At 34.3% G+C, this 21848-nt stretch overlaps 3 protein-coding genes across 7 annotated transcripts; 1 reads left to right on the top strand and 2 right to left on the bottom strand.

Annotated features, from left to right (window-relative positions):
- Positions 1–1339: 1339 nt before the first annotated feature.
- On the bottom strand, positions 1340–9650 carry LOC111789681 (glyoxylate/succinic semialdehyde reductase 2, chloroplastic). The gene is made up of 12 exons (XM_087122731.1): positions 9442–9650; positions 7848–7920; positions 7495–7560; positions 4014–4089; positions 3260–3315; positions 2941–3025; positions 2751–2811; positions 2417–2469; positions 2251–2321; positions 2082–2154; positions 1861–1965; positions 1340–1783 (listed from the first exon to the last, which is right to left on the bottom strand). The coding sequence occupies exons 1-12, from the start codon at positions 9485–9487 to the stop codon at positions 1619–1621; spliced, it is 930 nt and encodes a 309-aa protein (XP_086978857.1). The 5' UTR covers positions 9488–9650; the 3' UTR covers positions 1340–1618.
- A 422-nt stretch (positions 9651–10072) lies between these two features.
- On the bottom strand, positions 10073–13725 carry LOC111789972 (SMAD/FHA domain-containing protein). 5 transcript variants are annotated; one of them, XR_002814431.2, is made up of 4 exons: positions 13193–13725; positions 12238–12764; positions 10570–10634; positions 10076–10491 (listed from the first exon to the last, which is right to left on the bottom strand). XR_002814431.2 is itself a non-coding variant. In XM_023670715.2 (2 exons), exons 1-2 carry the CDS (start codon positions 13602–13604, stop codon positions 12307–12309), a joined length of 870 nt encoding a protein of 289 aa, XP_023526483.2. In that variant the 5' UTR covers positions 13605–13725; the 3' UTR covers positions 12076–12306. The 5 variants fall into 5 exon arrangements, 1 of the variants encoding a protein (XP_023526483.2); XR_015420232.1 differs by having other exon boundaries at positions 10073–10634; XR_015420233.1 differs by lacking the exons at positions 10076–10491; positions 10570–10634 and adding an exon at positions 10641–11754.
- A 3592-nt stretch (positions 13726–17317) lies between these two features.
- Positions 17318–21537, top strand: LOC111791874 (uncharacterized). Its single transcript, XM_023673376.2, has 10 exons — positions 17318–17921; positions 18138–18232; positions 18557–18624; positions 18716–18759; positions 18893–18970; positions 19061–19214; positions 20003–20149; positions 20326–20436; positions 20631–20696; positions 21074–21537. The coding sequence occupies exons 1-10, from the start codon at positions 17626–17628 to the stop codon at positions 21170–21172; spliced, it is 1158 nt and encodes a 385-aa protein (XP_023529144.2). The 5' UTR covers positions 17318–17625; the 3' UTR covers positions 21173–21537.
- The last annotated feature ends 311 nt before the right edge of the window (positions 21538–21848 follow it).

The raw sequence follows: 21848 nt of genomic DNA, 5'->3' as shown, positions 1-21848 counted from the left end.
TATTTTATTTCATGCTCAAATTATTTTCATTTTATTTCAATTTTTTATTTTATTTGAAACCGAATAATAAATTTATTATTTGATTACTATGATACAAAAGAATGATATAGAATTAAGGTGGACTATAAGCGATCCAAAGCAAGTTTATCATATTATAGAGCTTGCATATACCAAATCTCCGACCTAGAAGCTCAAAATTTTGCACGTCTAATATCAAATAAGAGGTTGTTTGATGTGATATGTGTTTATTAGAATTGTATTCCATCGGTAAATTAGAATTTGTAATAAATAATATATTATTTATTTACGAGAAAATTACACTTTTGGTGTTAACATTAACATTTTGAATATAGTAATATTTTGGTTCTTACTCTCAATTTAAGTTTTTAATAGGAAACTTATGTGACACCTTTTTCTCTCTCCTCTCTTTTCTCGTCTCTCATTCTTCTCTATCATCATCACTATTGCACGAGGTCTCTTTTATCGACACTCTTTTTTTTTATTATTATTATAGTTTAATATAAGTCCTTTCACTATATATATAATATATATAGTTGTGTCTATGAATAAAATTATTACAAGTAAATCAATTAAGAGTATTATAATTATAAGTTACAAACCTGTTTTATTCCTATAATTATTTCTTATATCTTGAGTAGCACTAATTATCTAATAAATAATTTGCTTATCAATTATAAACTAAGCCTATCTCGAATTAGTAAAAAAGGGGTTCATTGTTCAAATCCAGACAACTATAATCCTATACTAACAAATGACTAGTACTTAAAAGACAACTATTCATTTATTTAATCTTATCTGAAAAATTGAGTGAATTTCATTTGACTTTATGTTATCAATCTCCCTATTTGGTCAAGTCCCCAAAATGAAAAATTGAGTGAATTTCATTTGACTTTATGTTATCAATCTCCCTATTTGGTCAAGTCCCCAAAATGGATAAGTTTATTGAATCGACTATAAAAGCCACAAATCAAAGGTCAAGCGTTCAGAAGTTTATTACCCACATAAGATTAAGATCGAATTATCGTATTAATTAATGAATTTATGAACGAAGATAAAATATCGCGAACGATTTGGATCAAATCATTTATAACATTATAAAGTGAAATGTATCAATAGTATTACCAATACAAGACATCCAACCTTACTCATATACTTCATATTTTTTAGACTATTTTTTTTTTAACATAATCTTCCATATGGTTCAATAATTATCATTAAAAAATTAAATAATTAATTACAAAATTTTACAACAAAAACGAAAATTGTTCGCTCAGAGTTGCAATGACATCTATTTCCATCTTTTGAATTATCATGTGGATTCCAAGGGGAATGAACGATTGGTATTATTAGATTATCTAATTTTGATCCAATCTAACAACATTCCAAAGTTATGAAATAGCACGTGAACCGATTAAGGTAATGTTCTAACTATCTGCTTTACCAGAAATGAACACAACAGCACGCAGAGGTACAAAATTCAAGAGGGAAGTGCTTCCTATTGATATTGCAAATGACCTATAATCCAATATTATTCAAGCTAAACGGCGTGCAACTGTTTCTAATGAGGAGTGAAATGTTGAGAATTTGATTACTCGGTTCATGAATGCTGCTGCATCTTTGATTTCAATGATTCAATGACGGCTGAGAAATCCTGATCACCAAGTCCATGAGATTTCGCTACCTTGTATACCTCATTTGCAGCTGCAGCAATAGGGGTGGGTTGCGAAACGGATTCCGCTAAACCCAGAGCAAGCCTCAAGTCCTGCCAACAGTTGGCCAAGTGAGAATGAAGTTATATACACAAGACTTGTATAGAGTTGCTAGAACTAAAACAATTACCTTCTGTTGATGCTTTAAAGGAAAGGCAGTGGGATAAAGGGATTGAATCATTGATGGCCCCTTGAGTGAATACATTGGTGCACTAATGGCACCCTGTGAAACAACCTGTAATGACGCCAAAAATTTACACTTCAATCTGGGCCAGAATAATTATTCGACTTTTTTCGCAGGCTTAAGCATTGAGAATAAACTATAACACAATTTTGTTCTGGGGGGAATACCTGTACAAGGATGCTTGGGTCAAGTCCTACTTTTTCACTTAGAAGCAATCCTTCGGAGAATGAGGCCATCATGCTACAAATATTTAGAAAATAATTACCAAATTATTGTCAAGATACTAACTCGCAGCAATGCCAAATAGAAATTAGAAGATAAAATATGGGACAGAACCTTCCCATGATCATGTTGACGACAAGCTTCATTGCAGCTCCATTTCCGACTTCCCCAAGATAAAATTTTGACTATATGAAAATAAAATGTACAAACGGAAGAATGAAAGAAAGAAGCAGCAATTTTCACCAAATCAGTAAGTCAAGTAACTTGAATTTCTTACTACCTTGCCCATGATGTCCAGAAGCGGAGCAACTCTTTCATACAGAGCTTTGTCACCTGAAGATGGAACCACTACATTATTATTCTAGTCTTCTTACAGTAGATGAATGAGATACATAGGAGACGGCACAGAAAGAAAGCAGTAGGATAAATGTAATTGATGAATCTACTCTATACAGCTCAACGTTGGAATTTCGATGATAATGCAATAGTCTCCTCGGCACTCGCTACAAACTACTGCAATCTCTTGTATGAAGTTTACGATGTGAATAGAATTTTTCTATAATGAATATGACTCGTGATAATATGTTAATCCCTTTATGATGTAAGTTACTGACCTGCAGTAAGAAATATAAGTTGTCCGTCTTCCGCAGGCTTTTTGGAGCCGGAAACTGGAGCCTAGAAAAAAGTTGCAATTAGTACGTTCAAATGTCAATGATTACAGTATGAACACCGGCAAGCAGTCCTGGAATGCTCATTCTAATTGGTAACTGCTCGTAGTACGCTTGGTTATAAATATTATCCTACCTCCAGAAATAGAGCTCCCGTATCCTTTATACGTGCACTAACCAAATTAGAAGTAGCAGCATCAACTGTTGATACATCCACATACCTGCCAATGGCAATAGGATGCGATAAAATGTCTACACGATGATAAAATAAATCGAAGGACTTCGTGGAAGCATTCAAATGAAGAATTGAAAACTCAACGGAAGTCGGCAGGCTGGAGAAAGATTTAATGAAAAAAACACTGCAATTTGCTTCCGCACTAGATAACAGATGCAAAATTTAGTAAGACAAAGTGAAAAGATGATATTCTAATGTGAAAATGAAAGTACAGTTATACCCTTTTCCTGGGCTCAATCCACTCACAGCTCCATTTTCTCCCACAGCAACATCCAACTGAAAATGGTAGAACAAGTTGTTAAACCTTATTTTTATTTTTTTTTTATTATTATTATAAAAATCGAGCTTTCACCAAGAGAAAATAAAAGAATACAGCGGGCATACAAAAAAACCAACCCAAAAGAAGTCAAGCTAAAGAAGAAGGCTCCGATCAAGCAAGATCAAACCTAACGGATAATCACAAAAGCCCTTGAACATCCACGCCCAAAAGGACGTATACAACATGATTGCTCCCACCTCTAAACACCCTATTATTCCTCTCTCCCCCAAAACTCCAAAATAAGGCACAAATGCCAACCATTTACGAAAAAAACGATCCTTCTTGTTCAAGGGCGGATGAAGCAACAACTCCTCAATCATAGAACTCAAGGTCGAACCACACTGATGCCGAATGCTTGAAAGAAACACTACCAGACAGCCAAAGAATTATTGACTGAAACTGAGATCCTAAACAAGGAGAGGAAATACATCGAGATTCCTGTTAGAATGGGCGGAATCAAAGTAAACTTTCCTCCTTTGAAAAAAAAGTTAAAGACTGAAATAAGCTTCTTAAATTTCTTGAGTTCAACATGGGGTGTAGGATTTCAACTTCATTTGGATGGGAATTCACCCTTTTTCTAAATTTAATACCATCTATGAATTTATTTCCTATCAAGAAAAGAACAAAAAAAAAAAAACAAAAAAAAAATACTCACTGCACTTTCAGGGTCAGCAAGCATGGCAAATGTGACATCACAAGATGCTGCCACCTTCTGAGGAGAAGGCTGATATCTGCATCAGCGGACTTGTTCAATTATAATTGAAGCATCGGAGTAAAATACCAGAATCAAATGAAACTCAAAAGAATCTAGATTTCTAGCACATAATTACGTCAATCAAAATGATTGATTGAAAATAACAATAAAAATAAAAGGAAAAGAAAGGAGTTTCTTAGAGGACTAAGAGTGTAAGAACAGCCACTGTTTTACAGTAACAATTGTATGGGAGAACAATGCAGCACATCAAGGACAAATAACAATTGAAATGCAATTCATTAAAATATCCCATTAATGGACATGACGTATATGGAGTGATTTTTAAATTTGAAGAAAAGCCAACACAGAAGTAATTATGTCAATCTAGTCATTGCCTATCTAGCTGCTATTCAGAACTTCCTCGGACCATTCCTTTATGAACTATCTACTCTAACACTCTCAACGAACCCAGATTCTAAAACGTTTTAGAATGGACTAGACAGTTAACACAAATCGCAATGAATATTCTAGAACATTCAATGTTAATGGATGAGAGATTTTACCTATACATGTTGTTCCAAAGTGACAACAAAATAAAGTTGTAGTTAATGAACTCAATTGCAATATATGCTTCATTAAAGTGGAGTTTCAATTAATCTGGGATATATTATAAATTTTAGGCCGGTCAATTAGGATATTAATTCTTAGATTTAGGGAGCTTTCATTATATTTTTCAATTTTACAATATTGTTTTCAACGTTGTGTAGTTGAGAATAGAGTAGTCTGTAACAGCCAATAGCTAGCATATTCACTCAACAAAGCTTCTTCAAACGGCTTTCCTCTTTTCATCTTCTTGTTTTCTCTGATAGGTTCCCCATATTACAAGTAGCTCTAAAAAATCCTAAAGGAGAAAGTCTCCTCTTCATCTACACAATCTTCTCATGATCCAATTTCAACAACACAAGTCAATTGCCTTTGTAGGTCACTCATTTCCAGAAACAAACATGTTTTAAGTTATAATTAGCTAATAGTCATTATGGTATTGACGACGAGAATTACAATCTTACAATTGACCTTAGGTTATTCTAGGGTTTATTTTCAAGGCTATAAATATTCATTCATGTTATTGCTTTAGAATTCATATTTGTTGTCATGATCTTTCAATAAAATTGAGTCTTCTAAACCGGAAGGTCGTGAGAAACTTACTTTACCTATCTTATATTTAGATTTGCATACTAGGTTCATTCAAATAGTCTTAATAAAGCTATCTTAGTCTTAATAAAGCTATCTTAGGGAGTGATTTGAATCTTAAGTTTAGAAACAAGTTTGCTCTATTTTTGCTTTCCCTCTTACCTGAGATGAAATTGTCTTATAGCATTTATGATCTAGGGTTGGCAAAACTATAAGGATTCTTAAATTCAATTGGTTAGCGTTTCTCATCAAATAAGCCATATTTTTAAAGATAAGTTTAGTTCACATATGGGAAGGAAATCATAAAGTTTGTTTCCTTGGGTGTTTCTGCGCGGGCTCATTATCTAGATACTTTTGTAATTAATTTTTCCTGTTTAATTATAGCAAATTTGAGAACGATTTTATAACACTTCAAGGGTACCAACCAATTGACCGATAGTTTCTAGTTTCAAAGGGATCTGATAGTCTCCCCTTTTCTGTGTTTCACTGGATACTTTGAAACAGTTTCGTTTCCTATTAAAACACATTATTCGAGAACTCATTTCAAATGCATGTCTATTTTTAGTTTAGTATTTCGAAAACTGCTAATCTCTATGGAACAATCAGAGCAATACGGAACGACAGGCATTGTTACTATTTCTCTCATTCATGGAATGTTATGGGTAAATGTAATTTTGTAACTAGGAAAATGTCGGTCTCTTGGAACAAGTAAATATGAGCCGATTATTTCTCCAACATGGTTTACACGAGTTCCAGAAATGAACTTATCTATGAACTTCAAGTTCTTTGTCTCCTTTAAATACAAATCATAGAATATTTTTGGAGATAGGACTTCCAAAAGAGAATAACTTATGAAGCTATGTAATTTAAGACTCGGACAAAATCTGTGGATGGAGGTAAAGAAATGATTTTTAAGATAAGTTGAAACTATCCACATATCTTTTTCTGAAGCTAATTGACCTATTTTTTCAAATTAGTATGATATATTACACTTTTCATTATTAAAACAACAAAAATAAAATTATTTTCGTTTTTATCTATTCCTTCTATTATTCATTAATGGAATCTATTTCTCCTTTTAAAAAATCATTCTCATTTTTATCTGGATTGTGATAAGCTTTTAAAATCTAAGAAATACATAAATAAATAAAACGTAAGTAAAGAAAAAATATATATATTTCCTACTAAAGTAAGTTTTATTAGTTAAAATATCAACAACCACTTACTACGGTTAAATTTGTTAAAATATTAGCAACCATATCATAATATATTTTTGAAAAAGAAATTTAAAAAAAAAAAAAAAAAAAAAAAAGATAAAGATAAACGAAACCTATAATTCTTCAATAAATAGAAAAAGAAGGGAATATTTAGATGGTGGGTTCTCCTCTTCCATTGAGGGCAAAAGAGTTTGGTCGGTTGGAGGACCATTCACAAAACTAACCTACCCATACTCAGATCATATCATGTATTCCGAGGATAAAATTTCTCTGGTCAATTTTCCCGCATAAATCCTAGTGATAAAAAGTACAAAAAAGGAATCCAAATGTTCGTGTCTAGCCGAACTACTACTTGCTATCCAAATCTTCTCAAGGTTATATGAATCACTTGTTCCTTTAAAGTATTCCAATAAAGCTTGGTGGATCGTTTTAGATGTTTCAAAATGAATTCTATGTTTTCTTTCTCAGTTGGAGAAAGTCTTCTGTTTTATCTTTGAGGAGTTTGCTTGAAAAGAAAGCAAGCGTTCTAGTTGAATACCATTACATACTTGTCCTTTTAGAATATTTAATGAGAAATGCAATAGAAGCATATATCCGGTTTGCTGTTTAGATCCTTGCGAGCTTTAGAACTAGAATTCACTTTTGCTTCTCTTTGGAGTTCTAAATAGTTTTCTTTTTAATTATTCTCACACTATCAGAGCTACTGGTACTTTCTTTTCATAATTTCTTTTAGGGGTCTTGGATATCCCATTCACTTCAATGAAATATATGCTTCCTTTCCTTGTTTGCCAGACACAAATACTTTACGAGATTGAGAAATTAATTCTCTGAGTTTCTACCCCCAATTCTCCTTTTCCTTCCCTCTCAAATCCTATTTTCCCAAGCACTAAATAAAATTCTTATCACTGCCCTGTGCTCCAAGAATGTCTAACCACATCACAGATGTATTTTGGAAATCAATTCCTCAAAATACCTCAAATGGTATGCAATTTGTTGGCATAATGGTATTAGGTATGCAGATATCAAGAACTTACTTTGCACCCAAGTTGATAAGAGGATCACATTTGCTCTTGGTCCTATTCCAGACGGTCACATCATATCTACAACAAGCAAAAAGAGACAACATATTAAAAAGATGTATGGGTAGATGATAGCAAGAGAAAACTAACTCAAGTAAATAAAGCATGTGCTATCGGTTTTCTTCAACTCGATTACTCAAAGTTCTTGAGGGAGAAATTCTATAATTTTTAAAACAAAAAAAGGACATGACATTGCGATTATAACTAAATCAACCTATACTATGGAAACGCTTGTTAGTTAATGATACAGATCTAGAAGGGGGATCGAGAGGGGAAAACAAAGGAAAAGGCATCTTCACTAGTCATACCCAGATTTTACAAGATTCTCTGCCATTGGTGAACCCATGATTCCCAGACCTAGGAAACCAACGCGCAGCTTTTCTGCATATACAACAGGTGAGAGAGGTCTGTTAAGTTTGCTAGGTAGTGAATTTTCCAGGAAACAAGAACAAAAACATCTAATGGGAAGACCAGAGCGAAAGTGTGAAACTATAAATCATGCCTCCAAAATTAAGATATCATTGAACTGCTATAATCTTGTTGCGTTCTGGTTTTCAGCGGAAAACAAATCATTTTCATCGTTTTAGTAAAATTTAATTGAATTGCTATGTCCACTCAGCCCAGACTTCTCCAGGACTTCTATAGCTTTATTTGCAAATTGTTTGATACAAATATGAAGATTTGAACATAACTGAAGGTACGTTGAAGCTTTGAAAGAAAATCCCACAAAAAGGATTCAACTAAAAGCTGAAACTCATCTCTCAAAAGTGCAGGGGAAAGGCGTATTCAAATAGTCACGCTCGTCAAAGCATTAGCCTTAAAATCTATCTATTTCGTTAATCGTCAAAGCATTTTTCAAGAATGATCACGAACATGCTTTCACCAAACTTCCAATTTCACCTTCCACAATCTACCGCTCTTATCCTCGTTATTATGCAAACTAAATCCAAAATCAAGCAATTGCAGTTTCCACTTCATAATTATCTCCGGCTATGAGATTTGCTTTGAGCGCACAGTTCAAAGATTGGCACGACGACAGAGACATAGATAAGAACTCCAACTCTGCCATTCACTGCTTAATTTTCAAGGAAAACACGTGAACTATTAATGCTTCCTAATTTGGATGGATTTATTCATAACAAATCTCAACTGATATTAAAGCTGAAAAATGATCTAAGATCGCAACGTAAATGCAGTTCCGCTTAACAGCTACATGTAAGCCGAACTAGCAACAAAAACCTCCAATTACATAATGCGTTTGTTGGTACAGAAAGTAGAAAATTGGCACAACAAGAGAAACGTAGATAAGAACTTCAACAGCTGCCGATCACTACTATATTTCGAAGGACAGAAACGAGAACCATTCCATCGACTCTATCAAACGAGAAAAAAAAAATACACATCAACTCTCAACTAGTATCACAGCTCTACTAAGGCAGAAAAATGATCCTAATTATCTCTACTGCATACTTAACTCAAAATCGCAACTACAAGTAAGAAAATACAGTTCTGACTAACATCAACTACACGTAAACCGAACTAACTACAAGAACTTCCAATAACATTATGTATTTTTTGGTAGAGAATATTAGAAAGATTGGCACAACCAAAGAAACATTGATAAGAACTCCAACAGCTGCCGATCACTATTATATTCCCTAGGCCAAAACGAGAACTATCAACTCTATCTAACAAGGACAAATTTATTCACATTAATTCCCAACCACTATCACAGCTCTACCAAAGCAAAAATCCGATCATAATCATCTCCAACACCGCACACTCAACTCAACAACAAGTAAGAAAATGCAGCTCCAAACTACGTATAATCCGAGCTAACCACAAAAACATCCGATCACATTCTAAAAATTTTCTGGAACAAAATGCAGGTGCAAAAATTACCGGCCGCCGCAGTCGCATCCGGAAGAGAAGAGCCAAGATTTGACATATTGGAGTTCCTGTCTTTTCGCTATGCTACAAGACGAAGATTGTAGGTGACAGAACCGCGCGACTGCGATCAGCGATGCTTCAAACTGTGATTCAGATATTTCCGTGTTGAGGAAATGGACAACTTCACTGACAGAAGGCTGTGAAAAGAGCGCATTTAATTGGCGAGGGAAGCCAGTTGCTGTCATTAAAGGAACTGAGGCGACGTCGTTTAGTGGTTTGGGTTCCTGTTTCTGCGGAGTTCAAACTTTCCGAAGAGACCAACAAAAACCGACGCCCGCGATTGTGACACGTTGCATCCTCGGCTCCACCAATGTACTCTCGTTTGCAACGAAACCAGAGAATGTTGGACCGCCATTGGGCTTTGAAATACGTAGGTACCTTATTTATTTATTGCTTTTTTATATTTAAAAAAAATGTGAAATAACGTTAAAGGTATTTTTAATTTTTTTTTTGTTTTTTTTTTTACTTTTTGTGGTATTATTGAATTTTTTGTAAATTCAATCATTTTTTAAAATAAAATGGAAAGTTCCTAGTATTTTTAATAATTCTATTCAATCTTCAACAACATTAATAGCATGTTAATGTGGAATAATATTAGAAAAATGCTGGCTAATTTGGTATATGACATCGTTCAAGGTGGTAGGCAAAGGAGTCGGAGCGAACAAGCCATGAGATTTGGCTATCTTGTCACAATCGCACTTTTTTTTTTTTTTTAAGCAAACTAGCGATTGTGTGGTACTCATTGTGTCACCTACAACCAAATTACGTATGCTCAAGCTTCTGGCCCTGTTTTGAGAAGAAAATTTTAGAAAACAGGGCAGAGATCGTCAAACGGTCATAAAAGCAATACAACAAGAAAGTAAATAAATGATTTGACATGGCATGGACATACGGCCATAGACAACATGCCCTAGACAAGCATGACTGTGACAAACAGCAACAGCAATAGAAGCGGATTGAGAAATAGATTCTGGCAAAGCCAAAGCAAGCAAGCCTTAGATCCTGCCACAGAAGCCCTGTCTTTAGACAACAACAAAGATTTAATATGAGGTTTTATGTAACAAGAACAAGATTACTAACCTTCTGCTGATGTTTCAAGCTGGGGAAGGCAGTGGGGTGGTGATGATGGCACCCTGAGAAGCTACCTATAATTTCACAATGATCTTTCACGCCCATGATAAGGCCAAAACTTACAGCGCAAGTGATTCACAAGAAGTTGAGCAGTAAAAAGGAATAGAATCATTCTAGTGAAGTTCTGAGAATTTGAATAGCTTTGGACATGGAATGGGATAAAATGTACGTGCTTGGTAATATACCTCCACGAATGATTCAAAGCAGTCAAAAAAGCTTGTCATTCAGAATCTCTAAACAAAAGGCAGTGACTCAATTCAACTCGAGATGATTCTAACTATGATTCAATCAGAAATAGTGAAAAAAGGAATTTTCATGATTCGAAAGACGAAATAATTGCCTAAAGCCTAAAGGTCTATGCCTCAGATGAATTCAAATATGAAATTATGGAAGGCAAACAAGCTATACAAATCATTCTAAACAAACTACAAGATACTACCTGCAACATGGAATTAAGGGTTTTCAATCTCTAAAATGTGCTAGGTTAGATCTCAACAATATTATTAGTTCATGCCTTGTGAACTAATGACCAATATTGAATCTTTTACGTATAAGAATAACTTTTGAGGGTAGTAGTAGCTTAAAATAATCCCGTAGTCGAAGCAAGAGCTTCGATGGCATTAATACAAATGTCAATATAGTGTCTTGGGCTACCATGTTCAGGAAAATGATGATGATTGACTGTAACAGCCCAAACCCACCGCTAGTAGATATTGTCTGCTTTGACCCGTTACGTATCGCCGTCATTTTCACAGTTTTAAAACGCGTCTGCAAGGGAGAGGTTTCCACACTCTCATAAGGAATGGCTTTGTTCCCCTCTCTAACCGATGAATTCACCCCTTTTGGGGCCCAACGTCTTCGCTGGTACACCGCCTGGTGTCTAGCTCTAATACCATTTATAATAGCCCAAGCCCACCACTAACAGATATTGTCCCCTTTAGCCTGTTATGTATCGTCGTCAGCCTCACAGATTTAAAACGCATCTTGCTAGAGAGAGGTTTTCAAATCCTTATAAGGAATGCTTCGTTCCCCTAATGGCACCTGACAAAACTACAGGTATTGCAGGCTCATGCATAAGAGTGATGCAGAGTAAGAGTGATGCAGACTTTCCCTCCATTTCCTAAAGAACTAATGCTAAGAAAGAAATACAAACAACAGTAAGAGACACTATATAAAGGGGAAAACAACAGGACTTCAGATAAATGAGTTTAGGGTTTGGGAATGAAGCCTATAAAGGAGATGAGATGCAATGAGGCTACCACATTAATAACTATCGGATGAATTTGTATACGCCTAATAACTATTAGATATAATTCGAGGTACGTTAATGGTTTCTCTCGCATTCTTCCAACCGTGCAAAACTATCTGTCACAATATGGTGGCCTCCTCGATAACAAGGAGGCCTTCCAATTGTTCGACATAAAAAACAATCCAATCCACCACTGGAAAAGAAACTGAAAATGATTTTCAACCTACAATTTGAAATACGACATAAAATTGATCATTCTTCTATATTTCACAAGATTATGAGGCTAAAAGGGAAGTACAATACAGAGACAAACTTCTATATTTCACAAGATTATGAGGCTAAAAGGGAAGTACAATACAGAGACAAACCTCTCTAGGACAAGCCTATGTTAGCAGCAGCCTGACCAAAGCCATTAGCTTCATCGATCGTCATCAATATCAATCGTCCTCCTCGTCATCCGAAAATTCTTCTTTGTCTTCATCTTCATCCATCAATTCCTCATTATCTACTTCATCATCTACAATAAAACCTCCTAAAGTTTCATCATCTTCATCTTCTTCAACATAGTCTTTACTAGATTTAGCAGCCTTCTTTTGATCCTTGTGAGTTTTATTGCTGTCTTTTGACCTTGTGGAGTATTTGGGTCTTTGAAACTTCTTTGTTTTTGTAATCATTCCCACAGCATCTTCATTCTCATCTGTCCAATCTTCATCGTCATTGTTTGCTCCTTTTTTCCTCTTTCCCCTTACTCTGCTCTTCTGTTTCCTTCCATAATCTTCGTCGTCGTCACTGTCTTTTCTCGGCTCATCCAAAAACCAGTCCCACTTTTTTGCATCACGAATCACTCGATTGCCATAGCATTCGAACTCGTGTCCTTTGGCAAGGAAACCAAATTCTGACACGAAGAACAGTAAGAAAAATCATTGTCATCGATTTAAAATTGGGAACTTCTAAAACAATTCTATCTGTTTTCTTTATAGAATCGCCTATTCTTACTTGTCATCAAAATCCTAAGCGTAATTTGCTAACAATGAGGAAAACTTATGATTTTCATTACTTCCCTGATAGATTTTTGGGAGCAAACTTTGACAGCATTCAAATTCGTGCCACATAACAAAACAAAACAAATTCTGAGAAGGAAACAGTAAGAACAATCAGTATCATCGGTTCACAAATTGGAAATTCTATACAATTTTATCGTTTGTAATTTACTTTCGTTGTCAAAATCCTACGCGAAATTCGCTAACAATCTGGAAATTTGATGATTTCGGTTACTTTCCTCTAAATTATATCGGGAAAATTATATAGGTTTTGGGAGCAAACCTTTGACAGGATCAATGCCAGAAACATCGATATCCTCCGAATCAGAAGAACGCGAACAAATTTTCTCCCCTTCTTCGAATTCACCGATTTTGTTTAATTCGAACCACATCAGTTCCTGCCCGCCCATGCAGAACGATTCGCCAGGCACCATCTCGCCCTTTTCCGAACATCTAAATGTTCTGATTTCGCCATTTTTTCCACTCCGAACCCAAATAGGATTCTTTCCGATAACCTCGAAGGAAACCCTAGGCTCCATGGGAACTCCATTACTGTTCTCTGAGGTTTTAGCTTCGATTAAAATGTGACGACGAGAAACTGTTCGATCTTTGCAAGCAAAACCTGAGCCTCTTCCGAAAATCGTCACTGGCTCTCGTAGAACTAACTTTGAACCCTCTTCGCCAGCTATCTCCATTGATTCAACGCCACTTCGAAGACTTCGGAAGCTGAAATTTCGGTAATATTCTGTTTTTCGGCACCGCCGTTGCCGAGCGATGACTTCGGTTCGAAGCTTCTATTCTTTCCCGACGTGTAGCCCACCGAGCGCTTGGACGACATGTCGTTTGAAAGCTGTGCATCAAAATTTTGATGGAAAAAATAATAATAAAAAAATATATATATAATTTTTACCGACTGCACAATTATCATATTACACTTACAATCCCATTTAACCTTAAATTTAATCAAGTATCGTAATAATTTCACACATAATACAAACTTAGTGATGACATTTAATCAAACATTGTAATTATTATATGAAAACATAATTAAAAAAATAAGGTTCGAACATGTCTGAGGTACATTCATGGTTTATCCTGACATGAATTACTCATGAGATGCACATTCATGGTATATCACAGTGTTTCGTGAGGAAGTGCATGCTTCAGTGGGGTTCATACAAATATAATAACGTAATTAATAACATGTAAATAAGGTCATAGAGTACATGTTATTCACGATTCAAACAACTTCATCTAACCAATCTAGCTCGTAGGCATTTCAACATTAAGTTCACGTACAGTTTCAGGTTCAACTTAATGCACATAAGATGTTTTGGTCGAACGTTCCTACTTTTAACTTCATGCGATTCAATTTTATGATACTTCATCCATTCTAAACTCGTTTATCGCCTATCCATTTAGCCCACATTGATTAATCTTCCTAAAAACAATCATAAACAATACTAAATATTATTAACGGTCTAAAGTTTAGTCATAATAACTTTTTTTTTTTTTTTTTGCTTTAATTATGTAAATGATTCTAGTAGACGGAAGCTACAAAAAAAAAAAAAAAAAACTTTGTGTTAGGAAAACCGAAGTCGACCAAATTTTTTTTTGTTAGTCATGACATTCACTCATTTCAACAATATTAAGTTGCGTGCCAATTTATGTGAAAATTTAAGATTAATTAATGCACAAATTATTTACGATATATTTTATCATTAAAATTTTAATTCTAATTTTAAAATTGGTCGGGAGCTCTTTTACCTTAAAAAATACGGGAGCTCTTTTACCTTAAAAAATAATATAATTATCTCGTTCATTTTTTTAAGCTTTACTCACATGAGTAACAAATTAATTTTTTAGCTTATATATATAAAAAAGTGAAATAATAAAATTTGGAAAATGGATGGTCCATGTTGGGCTTGAGTTGTAACGAAGAAATGGACAACAGCTTGATCTAAACATAAAGTTGATTTTGACTAAATTTTTGGAGAACAAATAATTTTGATTTCAAGCTTTCAAACCTTTTTTTAAAGGTGGTACTCATGTTTGGTGTTGTTTGACGTTATATTTTAATTAACACCAAATCATTTTTTAATATGATATTATATTTGTGGTTTTTATTTCAATTAAAATTTTAATATGATATTTAATTAAATTTAAACTCTGTCTTAATTAATGTATTGTTTCCGATCACTTTAATTACTGTATTGATGATTTTTGTTTATTTTAGTCGTAATTCAATAACTCAAGGTTGCTTGTTAACTTATACCCTACAATTAGATTGAGTTAATATATATATATATATATATATATATATATATATTCGATTTGGGTTGGGTTGGTTAAATGTTTTGAAAACCAAAAATTCAATTTGGCCTGTGAGTTACATTTTTTGGTCGAGTCAACCTAACTAATAAAAAAATAATGTTACAACCCAACCTATCTCTACCATACTTAAAAAAAAAAAATTAAAATGTATTTTATGTAATTTTAGTTATTTAATAATATGATTGCTGATAAGTATAATTTTTTTAAAAAAAAAAAAAAAAACTCAATAACCGGACCTAACCTAACTAAGAGATAGAGGGTTTAATTGAGTTGAGTTGTGAACTCTATTCGAATTGTTCGAGTTGTTGGATAATGAAAGTCTCACGGCTAATTTAGAGAATGGTCATGAGTTTATAATCAAAGAATAGTCTCTCCATTAGTACGAGGCATTTGGGGAAGCACAAATCAAAGCTATGAGAGTTTAGGTTGAAAATGGACAATATCATACAATTGTGGAGAATCGTATTCATCTAACACGGGTCACTAACCTGAAATTTTAGATCGACCCAAAACGTGATTTACTTGTTTGATGTGTTTTTAAATTGAATTTTAATTTTACGTTTTGGACAATAATTTCGAAAGAAGTCCACAAACATTTGGAGGTCAGCTTTTCATGTAAGAAAGTTTAGAAAATTTGACTCTTTTTAATCCCTCTTTATCTTCTATGAATTTAGGTTTAAAAAATAATTATTTAATGTCATAGACCCTATACTATAGTTTTTTGAATACGCAATTGAAGAAATATCGTTGCTTGCTTCTGCAGCGCCATAAATGTTGTAAAGCGATGCAATGCATTAAATTTTGCGAAGAGAATCGGATTTGAAACGTACCGTATCTGACTCTGACTTGGCTTTGTCTGGGGACTCACTACACCATCTTAATTGCACGTTTGTTTGGATCCGGGGAGGTAAGTGTCAACGGAACGGGATAAGTGTATCCCCATTCCCTGTCCGGGCCAAGAATCCCACGTGTAACCCATAAACATAAACAGCTCCACCACGTCAGCATAAGGAATCCACTAAGCAAGCCAACTCATTCATACAATTTCTCTCTCCTCCCCCTTTTTTGAATTTATCATCCTCTTTTGCGTCCAAAAAACCGCCAAAGCTTACAAATTTCAGCGGATGATTAATCTCTTAATTGCCCTTAGTCTCATTTATTTATTTATTTTTTAATTAAACCTCTGATTAATAAAAAAAAAAAAAAAACAATAACCAATAAATTAAATCTAAAAAGATTTTATAAGTTACTGACATTAAATGGAAGATTAAACTTTTGACTCAATAAAAATAACTGGTAGTACCTTAATGAAAAATGATAATAGGACCTAAATTTTTGTTTTAATCCTTGTAATTAAATTTATTGAATAATATGTACAAAAATAAAGAACGGGTATCATTATAAAAGTGACCAAACAAATAAATAACTATTCGTTTTAGTTTTTTTATAATTTTTTTTTAATTTTATATCATGTTAAGGTAGAAATTATAAATAATAACCTTAGGGTTGAAACTGTAATTTATTTACTTAAATTTGTGGATAATTTTAATAATACCTTTGAGTTTAAATTAATTTATATCTAATTATCCTCAAAGATGGAAAACAAGGTACACAAATTAAAATTATTTTAATGAATGTCCATCTAGGTGACGTCATATATATACATAATTGTAAGGGTAATAATGTAAACAAATTTTATATATCAACATAAATGTTATCCATAATTGTGAAGTTGAGCAAATAATTAATAATAATAATAATAATAATACTAAATATAAATAAATAAATAACAAATAAAATTGAGCATAATATACATAATTGTAAGGGTAATAATGTAAACAAATTGTATACATCAACATAAATGTTATCTATAATTGTGAAGTCGAGCAAATAATTAATAATAATAATACTACTAAATATAAATAAATAAATAAATAACAAATAAAATTGACCATATAATTTAAATATAATTCAAAGCTAGATTTTTATTTTATTTTAGCTAATTAAAAAAAAAAACATTTATTATTATTATTATTATTATTTGTTTCCATTATATTACTGTTGTTTCTTCTTCACCATTTTAGATGACATGACGCCACAAAAACCAAACCAGTAAACTTTCCCTCCGTCTCTCGCTACGAATGTAACGGCGTTTGAACCGGACCACCAATCTATCCTCCCTTCTCACCGATTTCACCGTTTTCATTTTCTTCAGCGCTTTATTCTTGCTCTTCCCTTTACTTCTTCTTCTCCTCATTTCCCTCTCATTTTAGGGTTCTGATCTCTGATTCCTTGCAGACAAGCTTCTTCTTCGTCTTCTTCAATCCTTCCCAATCACCATTTCCCCTTATCCTCTTTCTTTTCCCTTCTGAATCTAACTCTATGGCTTCCTCTACTTCTGTCAAGAAGAACTTCATGCCTCCGGGCCTTGTTTCCAATCTTGAAGATGTTCTTCGCAAGAAGGGTGCTGGTGAACGAGGCGAAGAATCTAAGGATGTTAGTGCATCGGTTGAGCCGTCCTCTTCTACTTCTGATGCCAATCTTGAGGATTCTGGAACTCGGAAGCCGATTGTTCTTGTTACTAACAGCGAAGGAATCGAATCTCCCGGCCTTACTTACCTCGTTGAAGGCCTTGTTCGCGAAGGTTCATATAACGTCTATGTCTGCGCTCCGCAATCGTGAGTTTATGTTTTCTCTTTTTTATCCATCTTTTACTGGATTGGATTTTTCTTTTCTGCTTCTTGTGCTCTATTTCAATTTTGTTGCTTGTTATGGAGATTACCATAATGTGTTCTCTATTGCTTTCATCTGTATGTGTGATTCCTCTACTTGGTATCTTCGTCATTGAATATTGATCACTTGTGATTTATATGGTTCGCGAATTTGCGCTGCAGGGACAAATCAGTTTCGAGTCATTCTGTGACTCTTCGAGAAACTGTTGCCGTGAGTTCTGCTGAAATTAACGGTGCCACAGCCTATGAAGTTTCGGGTTTGACTGCTGCTGCGCTTGTCCTTCTGTATTATCTTTTCAACTGTCTTAACCCGTCATGAATACAATCTATTTTGATTAAATTTGGGGTTGTATATTCTCTGATTTCTCCTGTTTGAGTATCAAATTTCCTCCGATCTTTTATTGGTTTAAATTACTTTGTTGTCATAGCTTAATTTACCAGCCAGAGTTTTGATGTTCATTGCGTAACTAGTCTATTTAAAACTTGTTTTCTGTCTGGCTATTGGTTGTACACAAACATGAATCCTTGCCTGCAGGCTGCAAAATTTCAATGCCTAATTACGCTAGGTAACTCTTCCTCAGGAACGCCTGTAGATTGTGTCTCATTAGCAATGTCTGGAGCTCTTTTTTCCTGGTCGAAGCCTCTTCTGGTTAGCATTTATAAATTGTAGCTGTGGGTTTTCTAGATCTAATTTAATTTCCAGTAACATGTCATGAGGATATATTTGGTTTACATTTCAGGTCATTAGTGGAATTAACCGGGGATCGAGCTGTGGTCATCACATGTAAGTTCTGTTTGTTACATGAAGTTGTCAGTGTAGACCGTAATGTTTGTCCTCACTATAATTATCATTTCGTCCTTTATGAATATGATCTGATCCTTTATCCATTGCTAAATTGATTGTTTAAATCTGCCAGGTTTTACTCAGGCCTCGTTGCTGGAGCAAGGGAGGCATTGATTTGTGGTGTCCCATCCATATCAATATCTCTGAATTGGTCAGTTGATTTTCTATTTTCCATATCGAGCTTCACTGATGCTTAGTTATTATCCTTAAGGTAGTTTTTCCTTTAATTATTTCACTTCAGGAAGAAGGATCAAAGCCAAGAAAGTGACTTCAAGGATGCTGCGTCGGTCTGTTTGCCTTTGATAAATGCAGCTATGAGCGATATAGAAAAGGGAAATTTTCCTAAAAGCTGTTCTCTCAACATTGAAATACCTACTTCACCTCTGACGAACAAGGTTTTGCACTTTCTTTTTGCCTTTAAAATTTAAAATTATTCTAATTAACTTGGTGGATAAATGTATTCCAAACATGGTTGTGATTACGAACTTGGGGTGTTATTTCATCTGAATTTTGCTTCTGCCTGAACTTGAATGATTCTCCTTGATTATCTCTAAAATAAGTGATGAATGATCTTTGGAATGCCTAGTGGAGTGTTTTAATCAAAATCAACTATAACTATAACTTGAAGGAAACCTATTCCTTTGTATTATATAGGGAGAATTAACTGAGAATCTGGTAGAACTAGCTTGTTTTCTAGTTAGTAGATAAAGAGTATTTTACTTCCGTTCAAGTTCCTGAATGACGATAGTTGGCATTAGGTTCTAAGTTACCTGCAATTTGTTCTACTTTGTATTAACGCCTGCAATGTTGTTCCTCTTTTACTAGTTTATTATATTTTTCTCAGTATGGTCCTCACCTATTTTAACAGCTTGAAAAGATTATGGCTAATTGGTCACTGCTTCAGTATAGTCAAAATTACAGTTTTAGTCACATGATCCTTTGTATTATCCCAGGGATATCGGTTCTAGAAACATTTTGCCTAATCTTTTCCTTTTCGCCATTTATAATTGTTTTTATTTCTAAAATACTTATGCAGCTTCTGGTTAAAACAAGTAATCTATCTTTTTCTTTTCTTTTTTTCCCTTCAAGAAAAGCAGAGAGTTTGTTTTGCTATCTTTGATTCTCTGTCTCAGGATGTAATTTCCTGCTACTCTTGGTCATAATAGTTGACATTTTTTGACAGGGATTTAAATCAACAAAGCAAAGTCTGTGGAGATCTACTTTAAATTGGCAGGCTGTTACGGCCAACAGGCCTGCAGGACATTATATGTCTAATCAGCAAAGTATTGGTCTTCAGCTTGCACAACTTGGTCGAGATGCTTCTGCTGCTGTAAGTAGCTTGAAATTATGATGCTTCTTCACATTTATGTATTCTTAATTAGTGGAGTTATTGATCTTGTACCATCTTGTCATCTTGTCTTAATAATTTATATTTTGTAAAGGAAGGATCTTTCTGCACTCTGTCTGTTTTTGTTGTTTAGAGTAATAAATTTTATTTTTCATTAGGGAGCAGCTCGCCGTTTGACCACACAACGGCAGAATATAGTGGAAATTGAATCAACTGGAGCAGTGGGAAAATCTGATTCTGGGCGGGTGAAGAAGTTCTTCAGAATGGAGGTATTCACTATAAAATGAAACTTTGGATTCTGCTTGAAGAATGCTTTTAACTTATAGAATTGTGTCCACCTGTTGAAATCAGGTGGATAGGGTCGAAAAAAAAACTCTGGTTGTGCTAGACTCTCTCAGCGACATGATCAAGTGTTGTAATATCATGAGGAATCACTTTTTTATTTTTTATTTTTTACGTGCAGTTTCAGGATAAGGAGCATGATATCAAGGACGATGATCTGGATTTTAGAGCCCTTGAAAATGGATTTGTAAGTTGAATAACCTTCAAACTCAATTCTAGTAATCAATTTACCTTGCCATATTTCTATAGTGCTTAACTATTCCCAAGAGTACCCTTGCACTTGTACGTGGGCCTGAGCCAAAAAGGAACTCTATTTGCTTTAAGTGGATCAGTTATGTAACAACGTGACAACTGACAAAGGAATCGATAACCATCTTGAATTATCTATTTTGTTTTCTTTTTCTTCCCAGTACAACAACCCTTTTTTCTTGTCCTAACGATTTAAAGACATGAATAGAATAAGTTTCTGTTTGATCTTTTTGCCCCCCTCAGAATGCTTTTTCCTTCACTTTTCTTTAGTTTTTCTTTCATATTCTGATAAAACAAATTTCCTTGGATAAACAGGTTGCAGTAACCCCCTTTTCCCTCACCCCCAACATTGATTTGGACGTCCAAACAGCTGCCTCTGATTGGATCACCACTGCACTTCATCAGGCGCAATAAGTCGAGTCTCATTTCGGCGGCAATGATTTGTGTACATCTAGAGTTCGGCTCACTACCCTACATTTTTTTGTTTGTTTGGTTTTGCCTCTTCTTTTGTGGGTTTCGCATTCTGTCAATTGTTTTGCCAATTTAACAAGCTCATTCTGATTACGGCTTTCATTCTCCATTGATATTCCCTGCCCTATCTTTCCCAATATATATATTAGTTTTGGTAGTTTCCTATTGATTCATGTAGTGGTGTAGTAAAAGTGCCACTTGCTTCCTGCTTGCAATCTGTTTGGCATGTTTTATGAAATGCCAGTTTGTAAACTGCAAGTGAAAACTGATGGTCAAGTTTGCAATGGATTGGTTCTGTTTCATCTTAATCTCCTACATCTTGTTCTGCAGTTTCTGAGAATCTCCTTTTCCCCTTTCCTTTTATTGCCTTTACTCCTTTCTCTGCTGTGGCTTGACCTTTACTTCAAACCAGAGAATAATTTGTATGAATCGTTCTTCTCATTCCTCTCTTTTCAATGTTGATGTAAATTTATCCGTGCTTTCGACTAAGTAGGAAGGAATTTACAGGTATTATTGTTGAGGATTTTTGGGAGTGAGTCACACGATAGTTAATTTAGTGGAAGATCATGAATTTATAAGTGAGGAATACTATCTCCATTGACAATTTAGTGGAAGATCA

Source organism: Cucurbita pepo, chromosome 3 (assembly GCF_057944985.1).
Source record: "Cucurbita pepo subsp. pepo isolate OVF chromosome 3, ASM5794498v1, whole genome shotgun sequence".
Lineage (NCBI taxonomy): Eukaryota > Viridiplantae > Streptophyta > Magnoliopsida > Cucurbitales > Cucurbitaceae > Cucurbita > Cucurbita pepo.
This window is presented reverse-complemented; position numbering and strand designations above follow the sequence as displayed.

Excerpts from the sequence above, each read along its gene's own strand:
- LOC111791874 (XM_023673376.2), top strand. The coding sequence starts at position 17,626 with ATGGCTTCCTCTACTTCTGTCAAGAAGAACTTCATGCCTCCGGGCCTT. Across the intron at positions 18,233-18,556 it reads CACAGCCTATGAAGTTTCGG|GAACGCCTGTAGATTGTGTC; the intron begins GTTTGACTGCTG and ends ACTCTTCCTCAG. Across the intron at positions 20,437-20,630 it reads AGAAGTTCTTCAGAATGGAG|TTTCAGGATAAGGAGCATGA; the intron begins GTATTCACTATA and ends TTTTACGTGCAG.
- LOC111789972 (XM_023670715.2), bottom strand. The coding sequence starts at position 13,604 with ATGGAGATAGCTGGCGAAGAGGGTTCAAAGTTAGTTCTACGAGAGCCA. Across the intron at positions 12,765-13,192 it reads TGGCATTGATCCTGTCAAAG|AATTTGGTTTCCTTGCCAAA; the intron begins GTTTGCTCCCAA and ends TCTTCGTGTCAG.
- LOC111789681 (XM_087122731.1), bottom strand. The coding sequence starts at position 9,487 with ATGTCAAATCTTGGCTCTTCTCTTCCGGATGCGACTGCGGCGGCCG. Across the intron at positions 3,026-3,259 it reads GGATTGAGCCCAGGAAAAGG|GTATGTGGATGTATCAACAG; the intron begins GTATAACTGTAC and ends TGCCATTGGCAG. Across the intron at positions 1,784-1,860 it reads CTTTAAAGCATCAACAGAAG|GACTTGAGGCTTGCTCTGGG; the intron begins GTAATTGTTTTA and ends AACTGTTGGCAG.